This window comes from Urocampus carinirostris, chromosome 8, assembly GCF_059441175.1.
Source record: "Urocampus carinirostris isolate Australia breed hairy pipefish chromosome 8, RoL_Ucar_1.0, whole genome shotgun sequence".
NCBI lineage: Eukaryota > Metazoa > Chordata > Actinopteri > Syngnathiformes > Syngnathidae > Urocampus > Urocampus carinirostris.
The window spans coordinates 2,946,503-2,964,700 of NC_142356.1; the positions used below are offsets into that span (position 1 = coordinate 2,946,503).

Sequence of the window (18,198 nt, forward strand, 5' to 3'; positions counted from 1 at the left end):
TGTGTTTGTGTTACATTTTTTAATGTGGGCGCATGCGGCTTATATGCAGGTGCGGCTTGTGTAAGTACAAAATCGGTTTTCCTCTTAAAATGTGGTGGGTGCGCTCTATAGTCCGGAACTTACGGTACTTTAATCAAGACACACACACACACATACTATTGGATTTATGGACTTTTCTTTTACTAATCATTTACTGAAGAGGCTTGAATAGAACATATAATAATAAGTAAATAAAACAAAACAAAACTAGAAGTTGAGAACTGGCACCATTTGGATAGACAACAACATTGGCTTGATTATTACATTATTGTATTTTGGTAGTTTTGATATAGCATGAAAAAGTAAAATCCTTTAAATTCTGGAACACGTACCGGAATGTACGCGAAAGTACAGTAAAGCACTCGGGGGAAAAAAAGGAAAAGTGCCAAAAAGTATTAAAAAGTACAGTTAAAGGCGAAAAAAATCAATTAGCCAGGCAGGCTAGCCAGCTAGCCGACCGCTAACGAAGCTAACCTGGACCGAAGAAATACCGGTAGCCTTCGCCAGCCCGCACACTAACGGGGAGGTATCTGGACAATAATATCCCAGTTGCAAGACACGCGGTGAAAAACATAAAGGAAAGCCACAATTGCCTAGCTGATAGGAGGCGAAGGCAAAAAGGGAACACACACCAGCAGGTAAACTTCCCTCCCGCAGGTTTGATGATCGAAGCACGCCACTCTTAACAAAACAGTCCCCGAGCGACACAGTAAGCTAAGTTCCAACTTCTCCAAGCAGAGATGTTGTTGTTTACTACTGTTTTCCAACAGGATCCGACATTTATATGAGTCTTTGTTGTCTTTCTGTGACATCACAGCTATACGAGATATGAAGAAAATCGGTTAAATTTGAGACAAAATGTCTCGGGTGTGAAATATTTCGCAACACGATCGTGAAGCGGAAAATCTGCAGAAATTGTAACCCCTTTAATACATATTGAAATGTACCGACTCGCCTTCAAGATGAAACCAGCTTCACACCGCTCGTCTCACTTCACTTTTTCCGAAGCCCTTTTTCTCTTTGGCTTTTTCTTTCGACCTAAAACCGAAAATACACTTTTGGTCGAATGCAAATCGTACCAAATATAAAGTTTATAATTCCTATTTGTGTTTCTTTCTTTTAGTGGGCTATGCGAAGAATAGGGCAGTAGAGCAAAGCTGTGGAAAATACTTGTGCTTCCAGGATGCGGTGAGTGTGTCACTTCTGTTGTAGATAGATAGATAGATAGATAGATGTCTAGATAGATAGATGTCTAGATAGATAGATATCTAGATAGATAGATGTATAGATACATGTCTAGAGGATAGATAGATAGATAGATGTCTAGAGGATAGATAGATAGATAGATGTCTAGATAGATAGATAGATGGATAGATGTCTAGGTAGATGTCTAGATAGATGTCTAGATAGATAGGTGTCTAGATAGATAGATAGATGTCTAGATAGATAGATAAATAGACAGATAGATGTCTAGGTAGATGTCTAGATAGATGTCTAGATAGATAGGTGTCTAGATAGATAGATAGATGTCTAGATAGATAGATAAGTAGACAGATAGATGTCTAGGTAGATGTCTAGATAGATGTCTAGATAGATAGATAGATAGATGTCTAGATAGATGGATAGATAGATGTCTGGATAGATAGATAGATGTCTAGATAGATGGATAGATGTCTAGGTAGATGTCTAGATAGATGTCTAGATAGATAGGTGTCTAGATAAATAGATAGATGTCTAGATAGATAGATAGATGTCTAGATAGATAGATGTCTAGATAGATAGATAAATAGACAGATAGATGTCTAGGTAGATGTCTAGATAGATAGATAGATCTCTAGATAGATGGATAGATAGATGTCTGGATAGATAGATAGATGTCTAGATAGATAGATAGATGGATAGATGTCTAGGTAGATGTCTAGATAGATAGATGTCTAGATAGATAGATATCTAGATAGATAGATGTATAGATACATGTCTAGAGGATAGATAGATAGATAGATGTCTAGAGGATAGATAGATAGATAGATGTCTAGATAGATAGATAGATGGATAGATGTCTAGGTAGATGTCTAGATAGATGTCTAGATAGATAGGTGTCTAGATAGATAGATAGATGTCTAGATAGATAGATAAATAGACAGATAGATGTCTAGGTAGATGTCTAGATAGATGTCTAGATAGATAGGTGTCTAGATAGATAGATAGATGTCTAGATAGATAGATAAGTAGACAGATAGATGTCTAGGTAGATGTCTAGATAGATGTCTAGATAGATAGATAGATAGATGTCTAGATAGATAGATGTCTAGATAGATAGATATCTAGATAGATAGATGTATAGATACATGTCTAGAGGATAGATAGATAGATAGATGTCTAGAGGATAGATAGATAGATAGATGTCTAGATAGATAGATAGATGGATAGATGTCTAGGTAGATGTCTAGATAGATGTCTAGATAGATAGGTGTCTAGATAGATAGATAGATGTCTAGATAGATAGATAAATAGACAGATAGATGTCTAGGTAGATGTCTAGATAGATGTCTAGATAGATAGGTGTCTAGATAGATAGATAGATGTCTAGATAGATAGATAAGTAGACAGATAGATGTCTAGGTAGATGTCTAGATAGATGTCTAGATAGATAGATAGATAGATGTCTAGATAGATGGATAGATAGATGTCTGGATAGATAGATAGATGTCTAGATAGATGGATAGATGTCTAGGTAGATGTCTAGATAGATGTCTAGATAGATAGGTGTCTAGATAAATAGATAGATGTCTAGATAGATAGATAGATGTCTAGATAGATAGATGTCTAGATAGATAGATAAATAGACAGATAGATGTCTAGGTAGATGTCTAGATAGATAGATAGATCTCTAGATAGATGGATAGATAGATGTCTGGATAGATAGATAGATGTCTAGATAGATAGATAGATGGATAGATGTCTAGGTAGATGTCTAGATAGATAGATGTCTAGATAGATAGATATCTAGATAGATAGATGTATAGATACATGTCTAGAGGATAGATAGATAGATAGATGTCTAGAGGATAGATAGATAGATAGATGTCTAGATAGATAGATAGATGGATAGATGTCTAGGTAGATGTCTAGATAGATGTCTAGATAGATAGGTGTCTAGATAGATAGATAGATGTCTAGATAGATAGATAAATAGACAGATAGATGTCTAGGTAGATGTCTAGATAGATGTCTAGATAGATAGGTGTCTAGATAGATAGATAGATGTCTAGATAGATAGATAAGTAGACAGATAGATGTCTAGGTAGATGTCTAGATAGATGTCTAGATAGATAGATAGATAGATGTCTAGATAGATAGATGTCTAGATAGATAGATATCTAGATAGATAGATGTATAGATACATGTCTAGAGGATAGATAGATAGATAGATGTCTAGAGGATAGATAGATAGATAGATGTCTAGATAGATAGATAGATGGATAGATGTCTAGGTAGATGTCTAGATAGATGTCTAGATAGATAGGTGTCTAGATAGATAGATAGATGTCTAGATAGATAGATAAATAGACAGATAGATGTCTAGGTAGATGTCTAGATAGATGTCTAGATAGATAGGTGTCTAGATAGATAGATAGATGTCTAGATAGATAGATAAGTAGACAGATAGATGTCTAGGTAGATGTCTAGATAGATGTCTAGATAGATAGATAGATAGATGTCTAGATAGATGGATAGATAGATGTCTGGATAGATAGATAGATGTCTAGATAGATGGATAGATGTCTAGGTAGATGTCTAGATAGATGTCTAGATAGATAGGTGTCTAGATAAATAGATAGATGTCTAGATAGATAGATAGATGTCTAGATAGATAGATGTCTAGATAGATAGATAAATAGACAGATAGATGTCTAGGTAGATGTCTAGATAGATAGATAGATCTCTAGATAGATGGATAGATAGATGTCTGGATAGATAGATAGATGTCTAGATAGATAGATAGATGGATAGATGTCTAGGTAGATGTCTAGATAGATGTCTAGATAGATAGGTGTCTAGATAAATAGATAGATGTCTAGATAGATAGATAGATAGATGTCTAGATAGATAGGTGTCTAGATAGATAGATAGATGGATAGATGTCTAGGTAGATGTCTAGATAGATGTCTAGGTAGATGTCTAGATAGATGTCTAGATAGATAGATAGATGTCTAGATAGATGGATAGATAGATGTCTAGATAGATAGATAGATAGATGGATAGATAGATAGATGTCTAGATAGATAGATAGATGGATAGATGTCTAGGTAGATGTCTAGATAGATAGGTGTCTAGATAAATAGATAGATGTCTAGATAGATAGATAAATAGACAGATAGATGTCTAGGTAGATGTCTAGATAAATGTCTAGATAGATGTCTAGATAGATGTCTAGATAGATAGATAGATAGACAGATGTCTAGATAGATAAATGTCCACATAGATAGATAGTTTCTTCATCCCCTTTGGGAAATTCCCACTTCCAGCAGTATCCTTGTGTTGAAAATAAAATCATAATAAAATAAAAGAAATCGAATACAAAAATACCCAATATAACGTGTTTATATAGAGCAGGGGTGTCAAACGCATTTTAACTCGGGGGCCGCAAGATAGAACAAACATTCTGCCGGGGGCCGGACTAGTAGATTAAAGAGAAAGAAAAAGAGATAAAGAAATAAGAGAAGGAGAGAGGGTGGGACAAAGAAAGAAAGAGAGAGGGAGAGAGTGTGAGAAACAAAAGATAAAAAGTCGTGAGAGAGGGAGAAAAGAAAGGGAGAGGAAGAAAGAAATCCAAAGAGAAATAGAAAGAAGGAGAGAAACGAGAAAAGAAAGCGCGAAGGGTAGGAAGAGAGAAAGAGAAAAGAGAGAAAAGGAAAAAAAGGAAGTTGGAGCAAAAGAGGTTAAAAGACACAGAGAGAGAAAGAGACAAAGAGCAACAGAGAAAAAGAGAGACACAGAGAGTGAAAGAGACAGAGTGGGAGAAAAGGAGTGGAAAAGAAAGAGAGAGAGAGAAATAAATACAAGTCCAGTGTCTTTGTTCGAGGCAGCTGGCTTTGGCAACATCAAGTTGACATATTTCAACCTGGAGCTTGTTTTTCTCTTGCGCTTCTCTGAGTGTTGTCTCGCGGGCCGGATTCAAACCCTTAGCGGGCCTGATCCGGCCCGCGGGCCGCCTCTTTGACACCTGTGATATAGAGTATTTAAATAGTGCTACGGAAAATACACACTGTCATCAGAATAGTGTAATATGCAAATGTGGGGGTGGGGTTTACTGTGGACTTTGACTCCCCCGGGTGGAGTTAAAGAGCCTTGTGATCTACCATCTGCTAGATAGGGTAATTTTACTTATTTAAATCGAATGTTTTTATTTTACGAGCACAATAGGTAAAAAAAAAAAGTCCTAAACGTGGAAAAAAAATATATAATGAATTGGCAAAATGTGTTTTGCACATTTCTGTGAACAGGGTTGGGTAGGGTTACTTGAACTGGATTACTTTCTATTACTTTTGGATTACTCCAATACCAAATATGCTCATAAAAGGGAAAAGAAACGAAATAGGAATCAAATGACTCCATTTTGTTTCTGTCGCATTTCATGTTAGTTTTGCCGGAGATCAAAGCCAGGAGAGAAAGCTTACCACGTGTTGTGAGTCATCATTTGATTCATATTTAGTTTCTTTTGTCTTTTATTAGCATATTTGGTATTGGAGTAATCCAAAAGTAAATGAAAGTAATCCAGTTAAAGTAAGCTTACCCAACCCTGCGAGTCTTTCTTCCCTCTCTCTTACTATTTCTCTTTTTATATCTTGTTTTTCATGTTCTCTCTCTCTTTTTTTCTCCCTCTCCCTCCCTTGTTCTCTCACTCTCTATCTTTCTCTCTTTCACTCTCTCTGTCTCTTCTTTTTCTCTTTGTTCCTCTTTGTCTCTTTCTCTTTTTGTCTTTTACCTTCTTTTGCTTTCTCTTCCTATTTTCCTTTTCTCTCTCTCTCTCTCTCTCTCTCTCTCTCTCTCTCTCTCTCACTCACTCTTGCTTTCCCCTTCTCTCTTTCCCCCTTTTCTTTTCTCTCCTTCTTTTTTCTATTTCAATGTCATTCTTTCTAGTTCTTTCTCAGGGTTGGGTAGGATTACTTTAACTTGATTACTTTCAATGACTTTTGGATGACTCCAATCCCAAATATGCTAATAAAAAGACAAAAGAAACTAAATAGGAATAAAATGTTGACTCACAACACGTGGTAAGCTTTCTCTCCTGGCTTTGATCTCTTTGATCTCCGGCAAAACGAACATAAAATGCAGGGTTGGGTAGGGTTACTTTAACTGGATTACTTTCAATGACTTTTGGATTACTCCAATACCAAATATGCTAATAAAAAGACAAAATAAACTAAATAGGAATAAAATGACTCAATTTTGTGCAGGCTCGGGGAGTAACGGAATACGTGGAACGGCAAAAATGATGTCGGCGAGCTGTTTGGATTTATTTTCATTTTGTTTCTATCGCATTCTATGTTCGTTTTGCCGGAGATCAAAGAGATCAAAGCCAGGAGAGAAAGCTTACCACGTGTTGTGAGTCATCATTTGATTCATATTTAGTTTCTTTTGTCTTTTATTAGCATATTTGGTATTGGAGTCATCCAAAAGTCATTGAAAGTAATCCAGTTAAAGTAACACTACCCAACCCTGGTCGCATTTTATGTTAGTTTTGCCGGAGATCAAAGAGATCAAAGCCAGGAGAGATAGCTTACCGCGTGTTGTGAGTCATCATTTCATTCAGATTTCGTTTCTTTTGTCTTTTATTAGCATATTTGGTATTGGGGTAATCCAAAAGTCATTGAAAGTAATCCAGTTAAAGTAACACTACCCAACCCTGGTCGCATTTTGTGTTCGTTTTGCCGGAGATCAAAGAGATCAAAGCCAGGAGAGAAAGCTTACCACGTGTTGTGAGTCATCATTTTATTCCTATTTAGTTTCTTTTGTCTTTTATTAGCCTATTTGGTATTGGAGTCATCCAAAAGTCATTGAAAGTAATCCAGTTCAAGTAACCCTACCCAACCCTGTCTGTGAATGGCAGGATGACATCATGATGCCCCAACGAGTTCGGCTCCAGTTCGAAGCGTCTGTTCTCCACTCAACTTCTGTAAGTTTCTTCTTTTTCTGGAAGTGTTTTCTCAAAGACATTGACTTCCCTCTTTTCTATGTCTTAGTGTATTTTAGGGGGTTTACGGTCTTGCCACTCGTTGGGATTTAACTATCAAAATGCACCGCTCACCAAATTGTTCCAACTAGTTATCTGACTTCATTACCAAACACGACCTACCGTAAATTCCGGACTATAAGCCGCTACTTTTTTCCCTAACTTTCAACCCCGCGGCTTATTCAGTGATGCGACCAATTTATGTCATTTTTCTAACGGCCGCTAGCGGCGCTCGAGTGTTGCTACCATTAACTGCCCTGTCAAAGCTATATTATTATTATTAAAGCTTTGAAAACTCTCTCGGTTTACCGTCTTTCTTTGTAAATATGTGTAACCGTGTATAATATGTATTTGCAACTGTATATTTTTGTAATGTATTTATTTTAGACACTTATTCGGATATGTTTTGCACGGGTGAATGAAAAAGGAGGGGCGGAACAAACGCGGGGTGCCGAGTTTAAGTGGGGACCGCTAAAGGTGAGGGACAGACAAGGAAAGAAGAGGGGGTAGAAAAGTTGGTTCAAGAAAAAGGAGTTGAGTGAGTAAATGTGTTCATCTGATATATTTTTCCCACCCTTACCTTTGGAAATATACACTTTTTTCCTTGGATTACTTTCAACGGGACCCAGACTCTGCAGGTCTGCATCAAACCTTAAGTACCGCTATCATTTTCCGTTCATTTTGCCGGCTGTGGTTTTTGGACTGTGGACTTTAATGAAGGACATTTAGTTTCAACCGCAGAACTTGAAGTCGGGTTTGGGTTCATTTTGACCCGTTTACTGTGTTGCGAGCGTGTTGCTACCATTAACTGGCCTGTCACGGGCACCGTTTGGGATGAAAGTTATATTATTATTATTAAAGCTTTGAAAACTCTCTCGGTGTACCGTCTTTCTTTGTAAATATGTGTAACCATGTATAATATGTATTTGCAACTGTACATTTTTGTAATGTATTTATTTAAAACACTTATTCTGATATGTTTTGCACGGGCGAATGAAAAAGGAGGGGCGGAACAAACGCGGGCTGACGGGAAGTGGGGACCGGTAAAGGTGAGGAACAGACAGACCTGTGTGTGGACGTGGCGGACAATAGTGGATATATATTTTTCCCACCCTTACCTTTGGAAATACACACTTTTTTTCTTTGGATTACTTCAACGGGACCCGGACTCTGCAGGTCTGCATCAAACCTTAAGTACCGGTATCATTTTCCGTTCATTTTGCCGGCTGTGATTTTTGGACTGTGGACTTTGATGAAGGACATTTAGTTTCAATCGCGGGACTTGAAGTCGGGTTTGGGTTAATTTTGTGTTTGTGTTACATGTTTAAATGTGGGCGCACGCGGCTTGTATACAGGTGCGGCTTGTGTATGTACAAAATCGGTTTTCCTCTCAAAATGTGGTGGGTGTGGCTTATAATCAGGTGCGCTCTATAGTCCGGAATTTACCGTACATTCATCCAACAATTATGCGCGCTCGTTTTTTGAGAGAAAAATGACCAGGAAGGCCGGCATTTTCACACAGGGGCGGAGGTTTATTATTCCTAACAGCAAATCTAAGTCTAAACAGGAGACGACCCCCATCCCAGTTGCCCGGGATCATTCATACATTTCAACAAACAAAGCCAAGACATCCCACTATTCCCCCATTGGTTATCTTCTCCCCGCATGATGGTGTGCCGGCTCCTCCCATGGGGGTGCCAAGGTAGTTGTTTTTGTGTGCCGCGTCAGCACAGGCCTTCTGTTGTCCTAGACAAAACATCTTCCACACAGCCTGCCCTGACCTTGTACATTGAACTAAAGCACAGTCAGTGAATATCTTTATTGCATTAAACAGAATACATGTAACTTGTAGTCAATCATATAAAATCCTTTATAGTCAAATGTATAAAATCCTTTATCTCAAACTGTGAACTTTTTGGGTGTTTCACAAATTTTCAGGACAGCAGGATCACTGTAATCTTAATCCAATTGGCATTCTTGCGACCAAAACAATAGACATCTATCTGTCCAAAAATGGCTCGGCTCACTGAGAAAAGCTTCCTAACAGCTTCTCAGATTTTTCTTTTTTTTATTATTATTATATGCTATCAATAGTAATAAAACATGATGCACCAAATTATTTAATCATTAGTAATTTTGTGAGTTTTGCAGGGGATCTCTGAAGAGCACGCAAAAAAATGCAGATTAAAATAAGTCAACTAAAAAGCAAAATATCGGCCGTCTCTAAGAGAAGATGCACTTTGTTTTGGAGCAATCAACATTGCTCATTTTTCTGCTTTTTATTACATACAGTACTTTATTTCTTTTTTTGTCTTCCATATTAAACTTCATAATTACTCACCACCTATAGAGTCGTGTGACGTAGCCTGTTGAAGGAGAATGGCAGAATTCATGTCAGTTTATAGCAGCCCATTCACACAAAAAGATCATAGATCACAGAGACTATTTTGCTTATTTAACAAACATTTTTTTTTTCTTTTTTTTTTTCAAGAAATAAAGAATAAGCATCTTGAAACAATGGGGTGAGAATTTATTTTTTTGACCTTATGGTTTTCTGTGTGGAGTGGCGTCATGATTATGTCTAGTCAAGTCAAGTCATGTTTATTTGTGACGCTCTTAATCACAAAGAGTCTCAAAGGGCTGCACAGACTACAGACTGTTATGACACCATCCCCTGATCTAAAACCTACATAAGGGCAAGGAAAAACTCAAAAACCTCAGCATGTAAATGCTGAAAAGAAGGGGACCAAGTACTGAACCCTGTGGAACACCACAGGTAACACTTAAGGGCTCAGATGTCATTTCACCATATTTATCTGAGAGGTAGGATCTGAACATATACAATAATAAATCGGTGAGAGCTAATCAGTATCTCTCGGTAAAAGCAACAATAATGTCAAATTCCTTGCTGAACGGAATCCAGTTGCCGCAAATATTTCTATTTTTTTTTAGCATTTTCTAATGTCTCGTTTTCGATGTAGTTAATCGGCTGTCGAGTTCGAAGGATTCCGGAGGGCTCCACCGAGCGCTACACCCGCTGGATCAACAACATCACTCAAGATCAACTTCTCACGCAAGTAAACACAGAACTGACTTTTTTTCCCTACGGTTTCCTTCTTTAGCCACTCATGTTAGAATTCTAGTAGAAAGTGGTTTATTGTAAATATCTTATTCAAATCTCTATTCAAATTATGTCAACAACATCGGATTTTTTTTTTGTCTAAGACTCTGAAAAAAATCTCGACTTTGTATTTTGTTCTTCAGTCGGTGCCTATTTTTTCAGGCCTAAAACTGAGGAGTGAGAATGGATAATAACTGAGAGTTAAAGCCCCAGTGTGTCTACTATATAACTTTATAGTACTAATACGGAAGCTAGCTTGTCCCAGGTCGTGCTTTTAGCTCTTAATGGCCACTTATCACATACAGCAGTGCTCCAAAATTGATGGTTTCTAAGTAACGTCATTCTTTAGATTTTTTTTCACTGTTTCCATCTCTACTCACTCATGTTAGCCTTTTGGCTGCAGGGTATGTCTGATTGCTAGACACTCATTTTTATTGTTAGCTGCCCCTGCTTTGTCCTTCCTCAACTGAGTTCTGTGGCGTTTATTATTTCCCCCCCCCCCACTGTTTCCTTCTCTAGCCATTCATGGTAGCCACTTGGTTGCAGGTTATGTCTGCCTGCTCACTTCTAATGTTATTATTCACTGCTCCTGCTTTGTCCTTTAGTGTCACTCTCCTTCCTCATTTGGGTTCTATGATTCAGGGGCTTTGACTCTTCTCACCTCTGTTTCCTTCTTTAGCCACTCATGTTAGCCACTTGACTGCAGACTATGTCCTACTTAAGATTTATTGTTAACTGTCCGTCCTTTGTCCTTCGGTGTCACTTGCCTTCCTCATTTGGGTTTTATGATTCAGGAACCTTTGACTTTTTTCACCATCTGTTTCCTTCTTTAGCCACTCATGTTAGCCACTTGACTGCAGACTATGTCCTACTTAAGATTTATTGTTAACTGTCCGTCCTTTGTCCTTCAGTGTCACTCGCCTTCCTCAGTTGGGTTCTTTTATTCAGGAACATTTGACATTTTTTCCCCATCTGTTTCCTTCTTTAGCCACACATGTTAGCCAGACTATGGTCTACTTGCGATTTGTTGTTAACTGTCCCTCATTTGTCCTTCAGTGTCACTTGCCTTCCTCATTTGGGTTTTATGATTCAGGAACCTTTGACTTTTTTCACCATCTGTTTCCTTCTTTAGCCACTCATGTTAGCCACTTGACTGCAGACTATGTCCTACTTAAGATTTATTGTTAACTGTCCGTCCTTTGTCCTTCAGTGTCACTTGCCTTCCTCATTTGGGTTTTATGATTCAGGAACCTTTGACTTTTTTCACCATCTGTTTCCTTCTTTAGCCACTCATGTTAGCCACATGACTGCAGACTATGGCCTACTTGTGATTTATTGTCAACTGTCCCTCCTTTGTCCTTCAGTGTCACTCGCCTTCCTCAGTTGGGTTCTGTTATTCAGGAACATTTGACATATTTTCCCCATCTGTTTCCTTCTTTAGCCACTCATGTTAGCCAGACTATGGTCTACTTGCGATTTGTTGTTAACTGTCCCTCCTTTGTCCTTCAGTGTCACTTGCCTTCCTCATTTGGATTTTATGATTCAGGAACCTTTGACTCTTTTCCCCACTGTTTCCTTCTCTAGCCACTCATGTTAGCCACCTGACTGCAGTTGAATGATGGTTGAATTATCCGAATTGAGTTTTTCCTTTTTCTTATTTGCATCCGTGCGCTCGATGCACTCTTCAGGTTTACACTTCGCACGGTCCGACCGTCATCATGCCCACGTGGTTCTGTTCGAGAGACTGGTTCTACGCCGTGGGATGGTTCAGCGAGGAGAGTAAGGTCCGCTTTTGATTCCATATTCAAAAAGGAACTTTTCAATCTCGATTCACTTTGCACCATCCAGAACGTCCGTGAATTTGTCTCCAGGGAGTTCCAGAGGACTTGATCTTCTTTTACCAAAGTCTTCGTCAAGGAGGACAGGTGACCCGAGTGGATCGTTGCTTGCTGGCGTACCGATACCATGAAAAGGCCGCCACGCACTCCATCAAAGAGTAGGTCAAGTCAAGTCAAGTCATTTTTATTTGTGACGCCCTTAATCACAAAGAGTCTCAAAGGGCTTCACAGGTTATTACACAGACTATTTTTTCCGACTATTATTACACCATCCCCTGATCTGGAACCAACCTGAGGGCAAGGAAAAACTCAAAAACCTCAACATGAGGAAAATGAAGAAACCTTGAGAAGGTTTGAGCAGGCACCACGCAAATACCATTAGCATTACCAAATTACCAAAACATTCCTCATTCCGTGAGGCTCTTTAACTCAACCCGGGGGGGTAAAAGCCCATATTAAACCCCCACCCCACATTTGCATATTACCCTATTTTTATGACTGTGTGTATTTTCCGTAGCTCTATAGAAATACTCTATCAACACGTTATATTGGGTATTTTTGGATTCTATATATTTTATTTTTCAACACGAAGATACTGCTGGAAGTGTGAATTTCCCAAAGGGGATGAATAAAGTATCTATCTAGATATCTAGATAGCTAGAGATTTATCTATCTAGACATCTATCTATCTTGACATCTAGACATCCATCTTTCTATCTAGACATCTATCTATCTATCTATCTAGACATCTATCTATCTAGATATCTATATGGCTAGACATCTTTCTATCTAGACATCTATCTATCTATATACCTATCTATCTCTGTAGACATCTATCTATCTATCTTGACATCTAGACATCTATCTATCCATCTAGACATCTATCTAGACATCTATCTATCTATCTATCTAGACATCTATCTATCTAGATATCTATATAGCTAGACATCTTTCTATCTAGACATCTATCTATCTATATACCTATCTATCTCTGTAGATATCTATCTATCTATCTTGACATCTAGACATCTATCTATCCATCTAGACATCTATCTAGACATCTATCTACAGGGAGTGCAGAATTATTAGGCAAGTTGTATTTTTGAGGATGAATTTTATTATTGAAAACAACCATGTTCTTAATGAAGCCAAAAGTCTCATTAATATCAAAGCTGAATATTTTGGAAGTTGGAGTGGGGCTTTTTTAGTTTTAGCTATTTTAGGAGGATATCTGTGTGTGCAGGTGACTATTACTGTGCATAATTATTAGGCAACTTAACAAAAAACAAATGTATACCCATTTCAATTATTTATTTTCATCAGGGAAACCAATATAACAGCTCAACATTCACAAATATACATTTCTGACATTCAAAAACAAAACAAAAACAAATCAGTGACCAATATAGCCACCTTTCTTTGCAAGGACACTCAAAAGCCTGCCATCCATGGATTCTGTCAGTGCTTTGATCTGTTCACGATCAACATTGCGTGCAGCAGCAACCACAGCCTCCCAGACACTGTTCAGAGAGGTGTACTGTTTTCCCTCCTTGTAAATCTCACATTTGATGAGGGACCACAGGTTCTCTATGGGGTTCAGATCAGGTGAACAAGGAGGCCATGTCATTAGTTTTTCTTCTTTTAGACCCTTTCTTGCCAGCCACGCTGTGGAGTACTTGGATGCGTGTGATGGAGCGTTGTCCTGCATGAAAATCATGTTTTTCTTGAAGGATGCGGACTTCTTCCTGTACCACTGCTTGAAGAAGGTGTCTTCCAGAAACTGGCAGTAGGACTGGGAGTTGAGCTTGAGTCCATCCTCAACCCGAAAAGGCCCCACAAGCTCATCTTTGATGATACCGGCCCATACCAGTACCCCACCTCCACCTTGCTGGCGTCTGAGGCGGACTGGAGCTCTCTGCCCTTTACCGATCCAGCCACGGGCCCATCCATCTGGCCCATCAAGACTCACTCTCATTTCATCAGTCCATAAAACCTTAGAAAAATCCGTCTTGAGATTTTTCTTGGCCCAGTCTTGACGTTTCAGCTTGTGTGTCTTGTTCAGTGGTGGTCGTTTTTCAGCCTTTCTTACCTTGGCCATGTCTCTGAGTATTGCACACCTTGTGCTTTTGGGCACTCCAGTGATGTTGCAGCTCTGAAATATGGCAAAACTGGTGGCAAGTGGCATCTTGGCAGCTGTACGCTTGACTTTTCTCAGTTCACGGGCAGTTATTTTGCGCCTTGGTTTTTCTACACGCTTCTTGCGACCCTGTTGACTATTTTGAATGTAATGCTTGATTGTCCGATGATCACGCTTCAGAAGCTTGGCAATTTTAAGAGTGCTGCATCCCTCTGCAAGATATCTCACTATTTTTGACTTTTCAGAGCCTGTCAAGTCCCTCTTCTGACCCATTTTGCCAAAGGAAAGGAAGTTGCCTAATAATTATGCACACCTGATATAGGGTGTTGATGTCATTAGACCACACCCCTTCTCATTACAGAGATGCACATCACCTGATATGCTTAATTGGTAGTAGGCTTTCGAGCCTATACAGCTTGGAGTAAGACAACATGCATAAAGAGGATGATGTGGTCAAAATACTCATTTGCCTAATAATTCTGCACTCCCTGTATCTATCTACCCCATCTGTCCGATATCTGGTCAGACAATTGGTATCGATCTCGTCGGTCTCTGGCTTCCTGTCTTTCCACGCCGGACCGCTACCTAACGTGCATGACTCCCCATCTCCCGTAAGATAAAAGGCTTGTGTGCGAACGTCACGCGTTTGGGTCCCGATCCTGTTCCGGTTCATGACAATGTTAGAACAAAATAGTAAAAAAAAATACTTGAAATGAGCAAAATACTTTATTTTAAGGGAAATGTGTAACAATAGCTTTAAATTAAAACGAATACGCCTAAACTAAACAAACACAGCTGCCAATCATCATCTCTTATTCTGGAAGGCCCGCCTTCTTTCCACTTCTCAACAAACTATTTCCCCCAATGCATCTGAGAAGTGAAACCATGGCACAAATAATAATTATAGCGCTTGACTGCAAGGTGAGAAAAACTTGAGCCGCTGCTAAAAACGGCGCGGAGTTGCATGACTTTACGAACGTGATTTAGCGTCGGCTTCATGCAGCGCGTTGACGAGGCGCTTGAAAGAGAACACGCGTGTTAAAATGAACACGTGTGTTCGTGACCAGGGTTGGGTAGGGTTACTTTAACTGGATTACTTTCAATGACTTTTGGATGACTCCAATACCAAATATGCTAATAAAAGACAAAAGAAACTAAATAGGAATCAAATGATGACTCACAACACGTGGTAAGCTTTCTCTCTCGGCTTTGATCTCTTTGATCTCTGGCAAAACGAACATAGAATGCGACAGAAACAAAATGAAAATAAATGCAAACAGCTTGCCGACATCATTTTCATGTGTTCCGTCACTCCCCAAGCCTGCACAAAATGTAGTCATTTTATTCATATTTAGTTTCTTTTGTCTTTTATTAGCATATTTGCTATTGGAGTCATCCAAAAGTCATTGAAAGTAATCCAGTTAAAGTAACCCCTACCCAACCCTGTTTGTGACATTCATGTTGCCAGGGAAACCATCTGGAAGCTGCGAGTGGCCTTCCTCCAGGAAAGAGTCCTCGGCCAATGGGAGAGCTTCACCATATGGAATGCTGGGAAACAGGGACGGAAGCTTTTCCGTTACCTTGACGACACCCATCGCAAAAAGGTAGGACATGATTGGTTGATGGGCATGCACACGGCACGCTGCAAAGAATAGAATTTTAGGTATATTTTTTAAACTGACTGTGTAATAGTTCACCACTGGAGGCCCTCGTAGCTGGATACACCCGCAGCAGCTGAAAAGATCGAGAAACTAGAGTTGGTCAGAGCTAATGTAAGCAGCTAACATTAGCGGCTAGTGTGAAAAGCTACTGTAAAAGGCCAGTAACAGATTGTAATGGCGTAACGTAACCTGGCAACAATAAAGGGCCAAAGCGGTCAGTTATGAGTGGCTTGCAGGAGTGGCTAGAGAGGAAAACCGTGAGGGGAAAAAAACCGGAAGCATTACAGGACTTGGTGACTTCCGCTCAATGTTCATAGAGGGCAAGTGAATCTGAAGGACGAAGCAAAAGCAGACCATAACACAAATAGCAGCTAGCTTGCAGCCATGCTAACATGCGTGGCTAGAAAAGAAAACTGTGGATTTTCTTTGGAGATGACTATATGACAGGGCTCAGCAACAATCCCTTGCCTGAGCAGCTGTGGACCCTGAAAGACGACATAGGGTAACCAAATGTAACAACAGCGGCTAACATGAGTGGCTAGAGAAAGAAACAGTGGGGGAAAATCGGGACTTTGTGATAATCACTTGAGAAAGCAGTTTTGGACTGCGACATTAAAAGACAGTACAAATAGAGGATAGCAACAAGCCATAGCCTGCAGCCGAGTTGCAAACATGAGTGGCTAGAGAAGGAAACAGTGGGAATCGTTTTTGAAGATGACTTAATGATGGGACTCTACAACAAACGCTTGCATAACCAGCTGAAAAAGGGAAGTGACACTGAAGGACAAAGCAAGAGCAGCTAACAATAACGATAGCAGCTAGCCGCTAGTCATATCAAAGGCAGGTGGCTGACATAGATGGCTAGAGAAGGAAACAATGGGGGGGAAATAATGCTCGAATCACTGACTAACGTCATTCAGGCACCTAGTGCTTGTCATCTTCTACCTTTGTTTTCACAGTTTCCTTCTCTAGCCACTCATGTTAGCCCCTTGGCTGCAGGGTTTGGCTCACTTTCTACCTCATGCTACATAAGATTGATACTGTTTCTTATTTTAGTCAAAAACAAGAAAAAAATTCTGTGAATCAACTTTTCCCGCCTAGAAAGTAAGAATTATTTTTTGCAGTGTGAACATAAAAAATGATTTTATATATTTTTAGGTGAAAGCTTTCTGTGACGTGGACAAGAACAAGATAGAGAAAGGGTTTTATACCTACGAAGACTCAAAGGTGAGGTCAACTCCACCAATCATATGAGTGAGCTATCACTGATATGTGTTGACCAATCAGGAACGACCCAAGCCAAAAATTCCCATCATGCATTTCCAAGACGCGTCGCCGCCTTTCATCGTCTGTGTCAAACTGGTGAGTTGTTTTTTTGATAATTGGATTTAGAATTTGGCGCTCAAACCAAAACAATATCAAAAAGGCATTCAACTACTAGAAAACAATCCAGTAAGGCGACAAAGTGCTCAAGAAAGAAGTAAAACTGATGAGGGATTCAAAATGCAGATAACACTAGCAAGTTTATTTTACTTTGATAGTTTAGCTTGTAGTTATCTCTCTTCCCATTTTAAAGACCGTAATTTCTGGACTATAAGGCGCACCTTCAAAAATATTCTTTTGTGGTCGACTTTCTTTTTGTATATAAAATCCGTTGGACTACAAGACGCATGGAATTAAGGTTTATATTAAAGAAAATGTCAGAAACGTAAAAAAATGTATTTATAGAGAACATAAATACTTTAAATATTAAGTTTTACCATGAAATGAATTAATTTATTAAAAAATGGTTTCCGTATGTAATTTTCGATTTTATTTACCGTATTTCCGGCATTATAAGGCGCTCATTCAAATTTCTGGCATGTTTTGGGTTTAAAGTTGAACCTGATGGTCATTTTGGGGGCATTTTCGTTTTTAAAGAACTGGAAAGTGAATAGTGACAAGAGAACTGGAGTAGCAGGGTGTTGGTGATGATGATGCGCTAGTAGGCGCAGCAAACGAATCACACTTGCAATTTATAAGTAAAACTCTCCTCGCACATGGCTTAGCAAAAGCTAATTAAAACAGCTCAAGTGTAGTAAGTTAGGACTGCAAAGTTAGCATGCAAACATTAGCCAAATTCTAGCTAAAACGTAAAAAGCAGAGGGATAAACAAACTTTGGAGA

The 18,198-nt window shown here is 39.0% G+C and overlaps 1 protein-coding gene across 3 annotated transcripts in view; it reads left to right on the top strand.

The window, feature by feature from the left end:
* Positions 1-18,198, top strand: part of qtgal (queuosine-tRNA galactosyltransferase) — a 35,200-nt gene that overhangs the window by 4,824 nt on the left and 12,178 nt on the right. For all 3 annotated transcript variants that reach the window (XM_088341340.1, XM_088341341.1, XM_088341339.1), the window contains 8 exons: positions 1,163-1,227; positions 7,154-7,219; positions 10,258-10,353; positions 12,086-12,181; positions 12,269-12,393; positions 15,841-15,976; positions 17,192-17,260; positions 17,321-17,395. In XM_088341340.1, coding sequence (XP_088197466.1) covers positions 1,163-1,227; positions 7,154-7,219; positions 10,258-10,353; positions 12,086-12,181; positions 12,269-12,393; positions 15,841-15,976; positions 17,192-17,260; positions 17,321-17,395 — 728 coding nt within the window. The remainder of the gene's footprint in view (positions 1-1,162; positions 1,228-7,153; positions 7,220-10,257; positions 10,354-12,085; positions 12,182-12,268; positions 12,394-15,840; positions 15,977-17,191; positions 17,261-17,320; positions 17,396-18,198) is intronic.